Source organism: Orbilia oligospora, assembly GCF_000225545.1.
Source record: "Orbilia oligospora ATCC 24927 unplaced genomic scaffold scaffold00215, whole genome shotgun sequence".
Classification (NCBI taxonomy): Eukaryota; Fungi; Ascomycota; class Orbiliomycetes; order Orbiliales; family Orbiliaceae; genus Orbilia; species Orbilia oligospora.
In genome coordinates, this window is record NW_011645772.1 from 1,524,457 (window position 1) to 1,538,719 (window position 14,263).

Here is a 14,263-nt window from a genome sequence, read left to right on the forward strand (position 1 = left end):
CAGGACCGTAAAAAAAAAACCGATATGTTTATGGCCAGCGGGATCTTTATCTGCCCGTCAAATGAGCATGCACATGTGCCATCTCTGCTAGTCTCGGCATAACATCAGGATACGGAAGCTAAAAGCATCCAGGTCCCAGGAACCAAACCACCACCGCACCCGGTCATACCGAACATCCCCCCTTCCCCCGCCACCATGCCCGGCTAGCCAGCAACTTCAGGAAAAATTTCTGCTCGGTATGCTGTCATATCACCGGTTTAGCTTCATGCCATTAAAACTAACATGTGAAAGCATCAAAAGGAGATATCTTATCGCTTCTATATAAAGGGGAGATATCACGACCTGCATTCGTTTGTTGCGAAAGAAAGAAAGAAAGGGGATTCTTTACCTACTATTCATAATCGTACACAATGGCCGACGTCATCGAATCTCCAAAACCCGACACTACGAAAACTATGCCTACAGCTAACGACACAAAACCCCGTGTGAACGGAATAAAACCCGTGCAGAGGACATATAGCATCGTAGATCAAGATGGTGTTCCGTCAGAACTGGTTACCGGACCGTCACCGCGGCGGAAGGCTATTCGATGGGCACCGCTGGTGATACCGATCCGTCGACGATTGGAGACGCTCGTTGTGGTTATATTTCAATTGGCTGGATTGATTGCCCTAGCCATGTTTTGGTTTACGGCGGCGAATCCGTTGACTTGGCCTTTGTATGTTCAACGTTGTCGCCGTATTGCCATACCATCACTGTAGACGCTAATAGGTCCTATAGACTGGTTCCCTACCTAATTTACTTGACTTTAACGCCTCCTCCATCCGACAAACCACCATCGAATTTCTTGTCGCCTATTATTCGCAACAAAAGGTTCTGGTCGTACTTCTGCACTTACTTTCCCATGCGTCTGCATCGTTCTGTCGAATTGTCACCAGAGGAAAACTATATTTTCGGCTTCCACCCTCATGGAATCATCAGTCACGGCGCTTGGGGTAGCTTTGTTACAAAAACGACTGGGTGGGACGAATTATTCCCAGGAATCAGCAACACTTTATTGACGCTCGAAAGTAACTTCCGACTCCCATTCTACCGTGAATATTTAATCGGCATGGGCTTGGGAAGTGTTAGTAGGAAGAGTTGTGAAGGTTTACTCGGTGGTGTCCCCGGTGAAGTTAGTGAAGCCGATGTTCACCTGACAATTTGGGATCGTGCGCCGAAGGTTTTCAGAAAACGAAAGGGGTTTGTGAGTGGAAGTGCTACGCCTCTTGCTGCGTCGACAACGGTTATGAATGGTACACAACCGAATGGTCGCATAGTCTTGGACGGGGAGAAACCGGCGATGAAGAAGGGACAGGGGATCACGATTGTTATCGGGGGCGCACAGGAATCTTTGTTCGCGAAGCCCGGGAACATGACGTTGAAGATGAGGAAGGGTTTCTTGAGAGTCGCTGTCAGAACGGGGGCTCATTTGGTGCCTGTGCTAAGTTTTGGTGAAAATGGTAAGAGAACGGACCTTGGATTCCCCTTCTGTGCTCTATTTCAATGCTGACTTTTGTCTCCTTTCCCGTAGATTTGTTCGATCAGCTTATCCCAGAAAAGACGAGCTGGGTGCATAAATTCCAAATCCTGGTGAAGAAGGTGTTCGGATTTACAATCCCACTTTTCCATGCTAGAGGTATCTTCAATTATGATGTTGGGCTGGTACCATACAGGGTCCCGGTTAATACTGTCGTTGTAAGTTTTTCCTTATTGATTCTGTGCAACGGATTGTATAAGACTCGTATCTTTGGCGACGGCAAGATCCTGTAACTTGCAAGGAACAAGCATGCTAATAACTATATATAGGGGAGACCAATCAAAACCATTCAGTCGCCAGACCCGAGAGATGATTACATCGATGAACTGCAGGACCTGTATTGTGAGGAGTTGGAAAGACTATGGGAAGAGCATAAGGATAAGTTCGCACCAAGACGAAGAGCAGAGATGAGAATTATTCGGTAGATTTTTTTCTGTTTCTTTTGTCATCGTTCTTTTGATTCAATGTTACTAGGCTCCTTTTTTTTTGGCATAAATATTGGCTCGGGTTAGCATATAGGCGGAGCACTACTGTTTTTGGCAGGCGGGTTATAACTGTTGATTGGTGATAAAATATTTCCTTTTGTTGAAGGCGAGCGTATGGTTGAGGAGAGGTTTCGCATTTGCATTGGCGATTTGTTCGTTTTGCGTTAGATGGTAGCTATTATTCTATCTCTTATTTTCGTTTTTTTCGAGTTATGCACCTAGACCTAGTTTTACCCTGTACCCACGTGTGAGGAGCCTTCGCAATTCGACTTCGAAGTCTTTTTATGTGGCTCCTCCGTACGATATACCAAGACGGGAAAAGAAAGCCACATAAATACGCCACCGTTGTCGACTGTCAACGGTATGGCATCCGAGAGGGAAGATGTTGGCGGACCCGTTACCCAAGGTGCAACGGCAGGGCAAGCCCGCTTCCCATTAGCTAGCTAAGTGGAGTCGGGGGATGGATACCTCAGCGGTAGAGACCCTTCTTAACGTTAAAACGTACACTAAATGCAATATTTCACCAATGACACCGCAACTGGATGACAAAGGCCTGAAAAACAAAAATGTATTGATTCTATGGAAAGGATCGCCGTTCCTTCAATTTGAATGGCTGTGGGCTAGTTTAGAGTGGGGACGACGAGGGTGGGGTGGGCGATGATTTCGTTGGTTAGGAGGGACTCTCGTGTTTTTTGAGGCGAAGGGGGGTTTTTCTTCTTTTGCTTCTTTCTTTCTCTCTGGTAAAGGGTTAACTTCATTGACAGAAACGATAGAACTTAAGGATGATCTTAAGAGAGGGGATTAATAGATGGAATCTGAAGCGATAGCCTGTAACCTTTTTTTTTTTGGTAATTGTGAATGCCTTTCGGTATTAAGACAATCTATGCATATACGTGCCTGTATACATAGGCCTGTACGATGGTAGTATAGTATATATAGTATATAGACAGCGGAAGCCGTGAAGCCACGGGGGTCACTGTCGATATCGGTTGGTCCACATGGACTTGCATTGCGTCTTCTTCCCGTCGTTACACAGCCAAAAAGAATAAAGGCAGGTAAGAAAGAAAAGATAAGGAACTACTACATACTACTACACATTCTACGCGCCGCCGCCGCAGTTAATTAAACGGTATTGGTTTTCTCGGCTCGACTAAAACTTCAACCCTATTCCTTGACCCTACTTTCTTCGAAAAATAATTCCGTAGTCCGGCCGGTTGTGTGCACGCGCACGAGCACGGGATTCCCATTGATACCGGTCCAGATTTGTATCCGGCTGGGGCTGGGTTCAGGGATTTTGGGAAGTAAAATTTCCAAGGGAGACAGACAGACATAAACGGGAGAATTCGAGAGATCTGGAGCATGGGTTTACTTTGCTGGTTAGGCTGCCTGCATTGCAGCTTGCAGGGAGAAGCGGCACAAGGATTTTGGGCAAGAGGGAAGTCGGGGTTCGAAATCTTCTTAAAATGTTGCGACGAAAAAAAAACTTTACGTAGGAGCCTTTTAAGCTTCTGGCATCTGAAGGGGGTTTTGGGTTTTTATATTATATTTGACCACGAGTCGTTTCGGATTTTGTTGGGACCACGGGGGCTCTTTTTCTAGATGCTATCATCGAAGCATGAGATTATTAAATAATGAGTTAGGTTCATGCATACTGTACATGTGAAAATGAAACGATTGTCGTCGGTCAAGAAGACCGAACAGAGGTGTAAAAGCCGTTATTAGACTATAAAGCGCGCCATTTAATGGGGGTTTATTGGTTTCAAGAGGTCTTAATACAAATCGAATCGTGGGGATTCAATACCATTGGGTACGGTCCCCATAATTGGTAGCTCGTGGGAAGAATTCTTGTCAGGAGATCTTATTTCGGCAATCGTTCACATCTAGACTGAATTACGCTAGTATCCAAAGTGATCGATGCGATGTGATAGCCTACCAATCGATTGGACGGTTTAAGAGTCCGTTCCACTTTTACGATGTGATATATGATGATGGTGCGGAAGTTGTTCTGAATGGCCAGGGTTTGGATCCATGGATGGATTTACGAGAAAGGTTGGTCAGATGAAGGTTTTACTCTATCAAATTCATTTGCTGAGAATATTTCCTACAGAGCGAAGTCTTCAAGACAATTGACATGACACCGCCTGCTTAAATGAACCCTGCAGGCACTTCTTCTTTTTTTTTTCTCCTATGATATTTAAAGGAAGCAACGGAAGCAGGGTTCCTTTACCCCCGCATCAGAATTTGTCCATACGTGTGGGAGTTTAATCCTCTTTTTTATGCAAAGTTGCGGGAAAGGGAAGGAAAACCCTTGCCACAGGCTGCAGCAGGATGTTCTGGATATTGGAACAAGCCGTTGGTAGACAATCGCTGCTATTTTGGAAGTACCGTTAAAACAGAAACGCCTTATACTGCGTACCGGTTTATTCCCTGGTATTTACCCTCCTTTCTTGTGCTTTGTTCTGTATTCTGTGACGGTTTATTTTTCCGTATCTCTTTTTCATTCTTTTCTTTTCATCTGTATTTTTATTTCTTTCTTCTATTGTTTCGATTCTAGTGGGATACATACATTTTTTATAACTTCGGTTGTCGACATTCTGTTTCGTCCTAATTGCCTGCCGATTACCGAATAGCTTTTTAGATACAGATATACCGACGCTTTGCGAAATTGGGGCTAGATTGCTATTTGAGTTATTCAATTACTGGAACTTCTTCTGGACGGTTTCCTTGTAAGTACTGATTTAGTAGCTGCGGGACAGCCTAGGTCTGGTGGTTTGTTTCTGCTGGCACAACTGGTTCCTGCATGTTCCTCTTTTCCGCTGCAAGAGCTAGAGTCTTGATACGGATCCGAGCGCAAGCGAGTCTACTTTGCTGCATGTGCAGTGCACTGACTTGGACCCTTCCCTCTTTTTTCCTCGAGTTCCTGTTCCGTGAAGAGTTCAAAATAAGTATCCCTTAAACTTGCGATTACTCCCCGACCTGCCCTTTGAAAGAACTCGGGGGAAATTTGCCTCAAATGCGAACCCGTTGAAGTTGAGAGACATTCCCTCTCCTTGTCTTTATTTTATCTTTATTTTTATTTTTATTCCATTCCCCGGTGTGAAAAAAAAAGAGTGGACGTTTCGTCATTGCGGAGTTCGATACTTTTCTCTTTGATTTGATTCTCGTTACGTTATCGATACATCATCTGCATCTGGTACGAAAAAAGGGAGCATTCGATTCGGAATATCTGAATGTTAACTCGAACAATCCACAACTTTCCTTTGGCGTCGATAAAATAATCTGCTTGACAAGACCATAAGAGCTGATGTTTCTAAAATATACGACATAGCCCTTAGGATTTATTTTTATTTTTTATTACATAGATTTATCAGCAAATATCCGAGAAGGGGAAAGGAAGGAAAGAAGGAAATTTTACAAACTCCCAAGCCACCTGAGACCGGAACGTTTACCGACCATTTAATGATATCGAATGTACAATTTCGACATTTGGACTGATACATACCTTAGCTAAGCCTTTCAGCCACGGCGACCGCTTGCTAGTATTAGAAAGTGTCAAGAGATCGATTCAATATCAAAGTCTGAGAGGGGTCGTCGACGGATACATGCATCCGATATTTTCGAATCGATATCTCCCCTTTAGCCTTTGACTCAGGTTATAATTATACTTATCAGTTTCGAGTCTCGGATCCATTGGTAAGGACCATTTGCATGCCAGGTCTATCACCACCGTTAGACCTATCGACAAGTACTAGGAGTAAAGCGCAGTGCGTAGCGCAGTGCAGCATAGTGTGGGAGTTCATTTCGTGGGATATCGCTGCCTGCATATAGGGGGCAGCCAGCCACTAACCAAGACCCTAACGACCGAGTAAGTACCCCAAATACTGGCGCATGCTGAAGATTGGTTACTGAGTTAGTCAGTCAGTCGCAGTGGGCAAACACCACAATCACAACCTCTTCGCTTTTCCCACCGACATCTTCATCTCCATCTCACATCACCTCACTTAACTTCACCTAACTTAACTTCATCTCCACCTCTCCTTGAACTTCAATTCTTCTTTTTTACTTCTCCTTCTCTACTCGACTTCAGTTAATTGGTTGGTTGTTTGTCCGTCTGGCTGGTATCATCATATCCAGTATCGTCAAACACCAACCTGCTACTTCCCCTCTCAACCTGAAACTGGCACCCAACAGCAAAAAGGAAACATCCTTCAGTCCCAGCTAAACCTCACTCTTCGAAGCCGCGAACGCTTGTTCGAGAACAACTTCTCTTTAATAGCTTGCCGTCCCTTGCTTGTTTGCTTGCTATCAAGCTCTCCTTCCTTCCTAACTGCCGACTTCGTAGCTGCTGCTGCTGCTGCTCCACTCCGTTGGTAATTCGATATTGTTTCCTTGCGGATCACAGCCACTTCCGACTGAGAAGCAACCATCACTTTAAGATTGCTTCAAAAAGGCCGCTTCACCGTCAAAGCAAAAAAGTCCTCATTTGCCGCGAAAGCCTCACAAACAGACAGATAGGACGAACCAGACTTTCGCTTGTTTGAACAGTAAGTTTAGGGTTTCTTGGGCATTTCCCCCTGTCTGTTTGATTCATTCCTCTTTGCCCTGTCCTGCGCCTGCGATTTTTGGCCTTCCCTGCCTTTGAACCTTCAACCTTTGATGGTTTCGACCTTCCTTCTTCCCCCTGTTGTCTTCCTCCACAAGAACCATCTTTCCCCATTTTTTTCTCTGTCTAGCTGGCTGTCAATAATCGTAATTGTTCACCCCTTCATTTCCAGCGGCTAACGTCTACCACTGTCTCGGCACTAGCGACCTTAACGAACCTCATCAACCTGTCATAATAGATATCAACACTTCAGCAGGACCCTCGCGGATCTATAAAAGTCGGAATCCCTTATGTCGTCGCTGTATTGAACTACACGCCGAAGCGATTCTGGTCTTTGCCTGCTTTGCAACGAATTCTAATCTCCACATCGTCGACGCCGAATCACGGGTCTTCCATCTTCATCCGCCTGGGAGCGGGGAATCTTTGTTAACGACCCTCATCGCCTTATACACACGACAGGGCGATCGTCTTTTGTTTCCTATTAATATCAGCTTCGCAAGAAAACGTTCCTTATATTCGGATCACCTCCCGAATCTGTCTCATACGCCCTATTCATAGATCATCACCCTAAATATGGCGACACAAACGACCACATTGCCCCGCCCGGGATCTGGCACCCGATCATCTGTTCCGAAATCACCAGCACCCACATCAGGTCTCCCCAACCCACCATTGTCGAATCGAAAATCATCCTCCATCGCATCTCTCAAATCATTGAAACGACCATCTTCATTTGCTAGCCTGAAGGAGGAATCAGATAAAACAAACCGACTGTCGACACAATCCGAGCGTAACGTTGCAGGATCATCTAGAATATACTCACAACCACCAAATTCGCCCCTCGCACCCGGTGGAAGCGGAGTTGCCGGAAATAGGAGGGCATCGGCACTTGTTCCAGCGTCACCGGTTATCCCAGCAGCTCGAAAGAGCAGCTTAAACCCGAAGGGACGGTTCCCATTGAATGTTGCGAACTTAAAGAAGAAAGAGGACGGGTTAGGCGTTAGTTTGAGCCCAGACGACTCGGTGCCGCCGCCATCCCCGCCACTCAGCAGGTCCTCCTCGCAGTTAGGTCATCATCTAGAAGCTCCGATGATGGAGAGCAGCAGTGGAAGTCGGAGCCCGAGCGCCTTGGGAGGTGAAGAAGGCGGGAAAGGAAATGTTTTGGTGTCAGTCAGGGTTCGGCCAGCTGGAGAGTCAGGAAAGGAAAGCCCAGAGTGGACGGTCGACTCGAGCAAGTCGCTTGTCAGATATGGTGGCAAGGAAGGAGGAGATTATTATATGGGTAGGTTTCATATGGCTTAGATTTAATTCTACAGCTCAGCGGGGCATTCAAGGCTAACGAGGAAATCTGCCTAGATAATGTGTTTGCACCGAGGGACAGCAACGTTAGGGTGTATGAGTCGTGCTGCAAAAGGCTAGTTCGACGAGTTATGGAAGGTTATCACGGAACGGTATTTGCCTACGGTATGACAGGTACTGGTAAAACATTTTCTATGCAGGTACATATCAAGCTCATCCATTTCCGTCAATTCGGAAACATGTTCCGGTCGCGGGATGTATATACTAATGGAATGTAGGGAACTTCTGAAAACCCAGGTGTTATCCCATTGGCCGTTACAGATGTCTTTTCTTTTATTCGGGAAACTCCTCATCGGGAATTTTTACTCCGAGTTTCCTACCTCGAAATCTACAACGAAAAAATCCACGACCTGCTATCCCCGGCGTTAAATAGTGGGAACGGTATCTTCGGCCAGCAGGTGGAAGAAATTAAGCTTCGGGAAGATAGTAAGCGAGGAGTCTACGCTACACCACTCAAGGAAGAAATTGTCCAGTCACCTACACAGCTTCTCAGGGTTATTGCAAGAGGGGACTTAGCGCGAAAAACCGGTTCGACACAATTCAACGCCCGCTCTTCGCGATCGCACGCCGTCGTGCAGATTGTGGTAGAAAGTAGAGAGCGTATCACCGGAGGCGGCGCTCCACTTGATGGAAAGCAGACCGGTAACGCTATTGGTGGTGTCCGAGTCTCGACACTCTCCCTTATCGATTTGGCTGGTTCGGAGCGAGCGGCAGAGAACAAAGAGCGTCGACAAGAAGGTGCACATATCAACAAATCCTTGTTGACTTTAGGAAATGTCATCGCGAGACTTTCCCAAACAAAAGATGGAAAGGATAAAGATCACCTACCCTATCGAGATAGTAAACTGACCAGATTGCTCCAACCTGCCTTGTCCGGGAGCAGTCTGATTAGTATATTATGTACGATGTCTTCGAGTACCGACGCCAATCAAGCAGAAAGTTTGAATACTCTAAAGTTCGCGGCAAGAGCGAAGAACAACATTATCTCACATGCTAAGAAAGCTGAAGAAGCGCTTGTCACTGATGCCGGAAGCAAAGTTCTTTTAGAGAGGTATAGACACGAGATCGCCGAACTTAGAGGACAATTAGAATTACAAGCGAAGGCCCAGATGGAAACGCAGGAACAAGAAGCACAGCGTCACGAAGAACAGATGATCGAGATACAACTTGCTCGGACTGCCCTCAAGGAGCGGATCGATCACCTGAATCGACTGATTCTGAGTTCTAAATCTTCAGGCGTCAACACTACAACTGGAAATGGCCGCGCTTCGACATTACTGTCCGCCCGTTCATCAACATATTCGACCGCTCCCGGACCTGGACCACAAGCGGTTCCTCGTACCTTTTCACAATCAACATTCGCGTCGATTGGACCTCCACCAGAATTCCTACCTTCTGACCCTGGGTCTGACGACTCTGCCGGTGAATATGGAGACGGCTCGGCTACTTTGTCTGCACAAGTGAAAGCCCTCCAGGCAGATAACGCCGACAAGTCTCGATATATCGCTACCCTTGAAAAGCGTCTCCTTCAAGCACGCCGAGCCTCGCAATCTAGAACATCGATTGGCCTCGCAAACTCGCCTAGATTGTCGGGTACGGGAGAAGAAGGATCATTGGCTTCTATCCTTCGAGAGAAGGATTCAGAAATTGCGAATCTCCGTGCTCAGCTTGATGATAAAGAAAGAATGGTAGCTGCTCTTCGAAGTTCAGCTAGGAAACGAGAGTTGGCAGATCTCAAGGTCTTGAAGGTTCGAACTAAGAGCATCGACGACCTCTTAAGCTCGAAGAGGCGAGCTTCTACAAACCCTATGTCTCCACCTTTGAAGAATTCTTCCGATGATATCGCTGGGCAAACCGTTCCTGAGGATGACGAGGAATTACTCTTGGTCAAACCGCTCAACATATCTGTGCGACGTACACCGGTCCCACCGGTCCGCGTCTCGTCGCAATCCTTAGTGGCAAAGAAAAAAGCGAGCGTCATGAGCTTACCGGACATGCCAGAGCCAATCACTGCGTGAGGAACGAAGTCGATTCGCGATGAAACCATGCCGGAAGAGGTTGTGACCCGCCCAAACACCGCTTCTCCAACCATTACCGATACGAATTTTACGACTAATACTGAGCCTTCTTCTTCTTCTTCGGCGGTAACACTGGCCTCTGCACCAACAACATCCGCGGCCCCGGAGATCAATGGCATTATGCCACAAATTGAGGCCACCTGGCCTGGTGGATCTGCCCTTTTGTTGTGCATACTCATCGTTCTTGCAGCTTGGTGGTTGGGGCAGATCATGCTAGTTGTTTAGGGAATATTGCATGGGATGTGGGAATTACTGCCATAGCTCGATGCGATTATGTTTTCATGAGGTTGGGAAAAGCACATGATGGTTTTCCTGTATCCCTTTCCGTATTATGTCCACGCTTGTGACGCATGTAGCGGTAGTGGGCTCTGGCCACTTTTTCTTGTTCTCTTTTTTGTTTTTACTGTCCCCCTTTCGTTATTAATATGAACTTCCTTTCTGTGCCCACTTGTCATCTGGGATGGAGTTCTGATCTGCGATAGCCATCGAGTGCTGTTTCGTTTCTCTTCATTGTTACAATATTTTCTCGCTTCCTCTTTTCTCTTTTTTCTTTCCTCTTTTACAGCTATGATGGTTTACAAAAGACACTCGACTTCATTGTTTTTATTTCACCCCTTCTCTAACTTTGATGCAGCTTATACTGTACCGCTACTACTTTTCTACTTGTTTTTTTTTTTTTTTCAAAAGAGGGAAAGAAATCATTATTACCGGAGCTTTACGGTTTGTTAGCTGGGTCCTTTCGTTTTTTTCTCTTCTGGTTTATTTATTTATTTATCGATATCCCATCTGCCGTTCTTTTACTCTACCTTTTTTTTTGTAGCATTTCTATTCTTCCATTCAAGGCTGTTCTATCCTGCATCCATTGTGTGTATAAGTGTGCATGCTGCGAGTTCCCTTCCAACTCCCTCTCTTTCGAATTCGACTCTCCATCTTTCTTTCTTTCTTTCTTTTTTAGTTCCACCAATATTCCATAATGTATATATATACCCATCATATTTTTTTTATCTTTATGGCGGATTTTTCTTCTTGAATGTCGAAAATAAAAATGAAATCTTCATTTGACATCACTTCCTTGGTGGTTGAGTGGTTTACCTGAAATATCTTCTTCATCTACCTCCTCTTTATCTTCTTGCTTGAAAAAAAACAAAAAAACATTCACGTCTATCTTATTTCAGGGGAACACAAGCATGGATGGCTGAAGAGTGCGAGGAACCTCTCTTTATAAATTTGGTGATGATATCATGATGCATAGAGCTGCATGATATCATGATCAACCTACATAGTTACCTGCCCGGGTAGATTTCGAAGGGGGTTTAGATTTAATTATGTTTAAAATTTGAGAGTAGCGTTATGTATTGTCTCCTGCGCATGCTACACGAAGGGGATGGTATCATATAAGATTTAGGATATCGATCTAAATATCTCGATCGATTGTTCCTGAAGCCTGAAGCTACCTTCAGGCGGGCTTTCCGTCCCAGAAGATCATCGATTTGCCCTACGGTACCCCTAGGCACCTGTTTATCCATGTCCGCCTGGATTCGAGGCTACTAACCGGTCATATCTGGTCTATCAGGCGGGATTACCTATGATCATCGCAATGGCAAAGGATAAATCAAATACGCCTTGTATTTTGTCCCTCCGCATTGATGCGTCGATGGACTAACTTCCTTTGAGATTACATACAACAAGATACAAAACGAAAAAGTGCCATCCATGGAACTTCATCCAGAAAACCCAAGGAAAAGGCAAGAAAAAAGTGGCTCTAGTGTACAAAAGCTGCCATCGCGAGACGCCATGTTAAAATCAAAGAAGAACTCCTTCTACCGAATATAATTAGGATTAGAATCGGGGTTGGAGTAATATAAGCGAATCAGCCCCTTGAAATGTTTTTCATAGGGATGGCCCCTGATGAGATTTCGAACCCGCTCGGATCGTAACGGGTTGGGCATCCGTTCCCCGGTCCGATTTGTGAATAAATCGTTGAGTAATCCCCGAATTTCCTTGGCTTCATCGTCTTCATCATCATCATCATCATTATCATCATCATCGTTGCCTTCGTCAGGGTTTGTTTTCCTATCATCTTGCGTTTCATCTATGTCCTTCGGTCCAGCGCAGGAAGAGCTGCCGAATTTACCTGCCTTAGACTCCATTTCCTCATTATCCTCATACTTCGTATCGTCGTCGGTATACCCCATTTCTTCATCCTCATCCTCACCTCCATCCTCACCAACCTCTGTTTCTTCGTTATCGTTATCTCGCATCTCGCAATCTTCCATCCCGGCAGTAGCATCATTTTCTTTTCCGTCAGGAATCTGGGCAACTGCAAGAGCTCGTTTCTTCTTACGACTAATGACAGGCTTTTCTCCTATCCACCAGCCCCGGTCGATTGTATCTTCGTCGTAATCTGAGGATTGGGAGCTCGATGAAGTATAATCCTTTTGTTGAACGGTATGCTTTTGTTCTTGGGTGATGTGTTTTAGCTGTTGGTGGAAGGTGGGTGGTCGAATGGGTAGTAGGGCAGGCAATAGCATAAATGGCAGGAAGGGCGGCGGGGGAGGCGATTTTTGAATGGATGGAGGAAGAGTAAGTGGTATTATAGGCAATTTTTGGATGGGTAGAGGGATGGGTAGTGGGATGGGTGGCGGTTGGATGGCTTGAGGTCTCTACCCCCCGCCTCCAAAGTCCAGTTTTCTTGCTACCTTCTTCCCACGTTCATCCGGAGTGTTAAATAGTTCTCCAGCTTTCCTCTTGAGGTCACTCCCGACCTTCTCGATTCCCTTACCACCACCCTTCTTTGGAAGATTGGCGGGTGGAGTCGGGTAAGGTTCTTGGGAAAACCACTTCGAGTCCAAGGCTTCTCTAGCAGAACACCGTTTTCGAGGGTCCAGTCGAAGCATTTTCATGAGAAGATCCACACCAGATTCACCGGCTGCAATGAAGGTGTTCATGAAGAAGTCCGTTCCTCGTTCCTTGACCAGAGTTCCACTAGCTTCATGATAACCGGGTAAAGTGGTGACGCCGGGCCAGTTCTCTTCAGTCGGTGTGCCCAGCCATTGGCAAATTAATTCCAATTGGTGCAAATCCGTATTCCCTGCTAAAAACGGAACTCGTAGCATGAGTTCGCAAAAGACCAGGCCGAGGGAGAAGATGTCGACCGAAGAAGAGTAGAATTTGGCGCCGTAGAAGAGTTCAGGAGGACGGTACCAGCGGGTGATGACTTGGTGGGTCATATGACGCTTAGGGTCGGCAAAAGAACGGGCGAGACCAAAATCTGCAAGTTTAAGAACTCCATTGGCAGCGAGAAGCAAATTGTTGGGTTTGATATCCTAAGATTTGTAGGTTAGTCAAAATCTCGAGGGTGAGAACAGAGTTCAGCTTACACGATGAATAACGAATGACTTGTGACACCACCATAACCCACGTAAGCTCATTAACATCCAGCTTTTGATATCACCCATCGACAATGTCTGTGAAGTATCCCTGATGATCATTTCCAAGTCGCTGTCGAGGAACTCGAGGACCAAACAAAGGTTCTGGTTTTTGGATGAGAAAACATCGAGGAGAGCGATGATGTTGATGTGGTGAAGTTCACGTAAATATTTGACTTCACGGATGGCGTCCATAGTAATCCCATCGCGAAACTCGGTGTTTACTTTTATCTTTTTGATGGCGACTGGAACGGCGGGCTCAGTAGCGGTAGCACGGCGGTGGCCGAGATTGACAACGGCGTAGGCTCCCTCTCCGAGCTTCCGGTCTATAAACGATACCTATGTTAGCAATAGCTAAAGACTACGCAAATGATACAATGGGTTAAATGAGCTCAATGGATAGACGGACCTTTTGTGTACTTCTTCTTGGTTCGAGTATTGAGGTCATCAGGATCATCGTTGTCGGACACATCGGAGTCGTCGTTTGGTAGCTTGACATCACCACTGCTCTCGGCGGCCATGCTGGAAAGAGGGGTGTTGTTTCCGTTCCCGTTCCCAAACGGCAATGTTCGTCTTATGACAGTCGCATTTGACAGGGTGCCTGAAGTCGGAGGACCAGTTGTCGCGCTCATCGCGACGGGAAAGATGGATGGTGCGATACTTTGGTGGAAGACGTGGTGTTGAGAATGAAGCTTAAAGTAAATAGACGAGCCATCGGCTTTTGTGTTGGA

General features: G+C 45.9%; 3 protein-coding genes across 3 annotated transcripts; 2 read left to right on the plus strand and 1 right to left on the minus strand.

The window, feature by feature from the left end:
• Window positions 1-410: 410 nt before the first annotated feature.
• On the plus strand, window positions 411-2,004 carry AOL_s00215g448 (uncharacterized protein; the record flags this gene model as incomplete). Its single annotated transcript, XM_011129650.1, has 4 exons — window positions 411-718; window positions 781-1,502; window positions 1,574-1,737; window positions 1,849-2,004. The coding sequence occupies 4 exons, from the start codon at window positions 411-413 to the stop codon at window positions 2,002-2,004; spliced, it is 1,350 nt and encodes a 449-aa protein (XP_011127952.1).
• Window positions 2,005-7,240: 5,236 nt separating this feature from the next.
• Window positions 7,241-10,044, plus strand: AOL_s00215g449 (uncharacterized protein; the record flags this gene model as incomplete). Its single annotated transcript, XM_011129651.1, has 3 exons — window positions 7,241-7,949; window positions 8,024-8,166; window positions 8,245-10,044. The coding sequence occupies 3 exons, from the start codon at window positions 7,241-7,243 to the stop codon at window positions 10,042-10,044; spliced, it is 2,652 nt and encodes an 883-aa protein (XP_011127953.1).
• Window positions 10,045-11,924: 1,880 nt separating this feature from the next.
• On the minus strand, window positions 11,925-14,164 carry AOL_s00215g450 (uncharacterized protein; the record flags this gene model as incomplete). The annotated part of the gene is made up of 4 exons (XM_011129652.1): window positions 11,925-12,767; window positions 12,804-13,430; window positions 13,485-13,858; window positions 13,942-14,164. The coding sequence occupies 4 exons, from the start codon at window positions 14,162-14,164 to the stop codon at window positions 11,925-11,927; spliced, it is 2,067 nt and encodes a 688-aa protein (XP_011127954.1).
• Window positions 14,165-14,263: the final 99 nt, after the last annotated feature.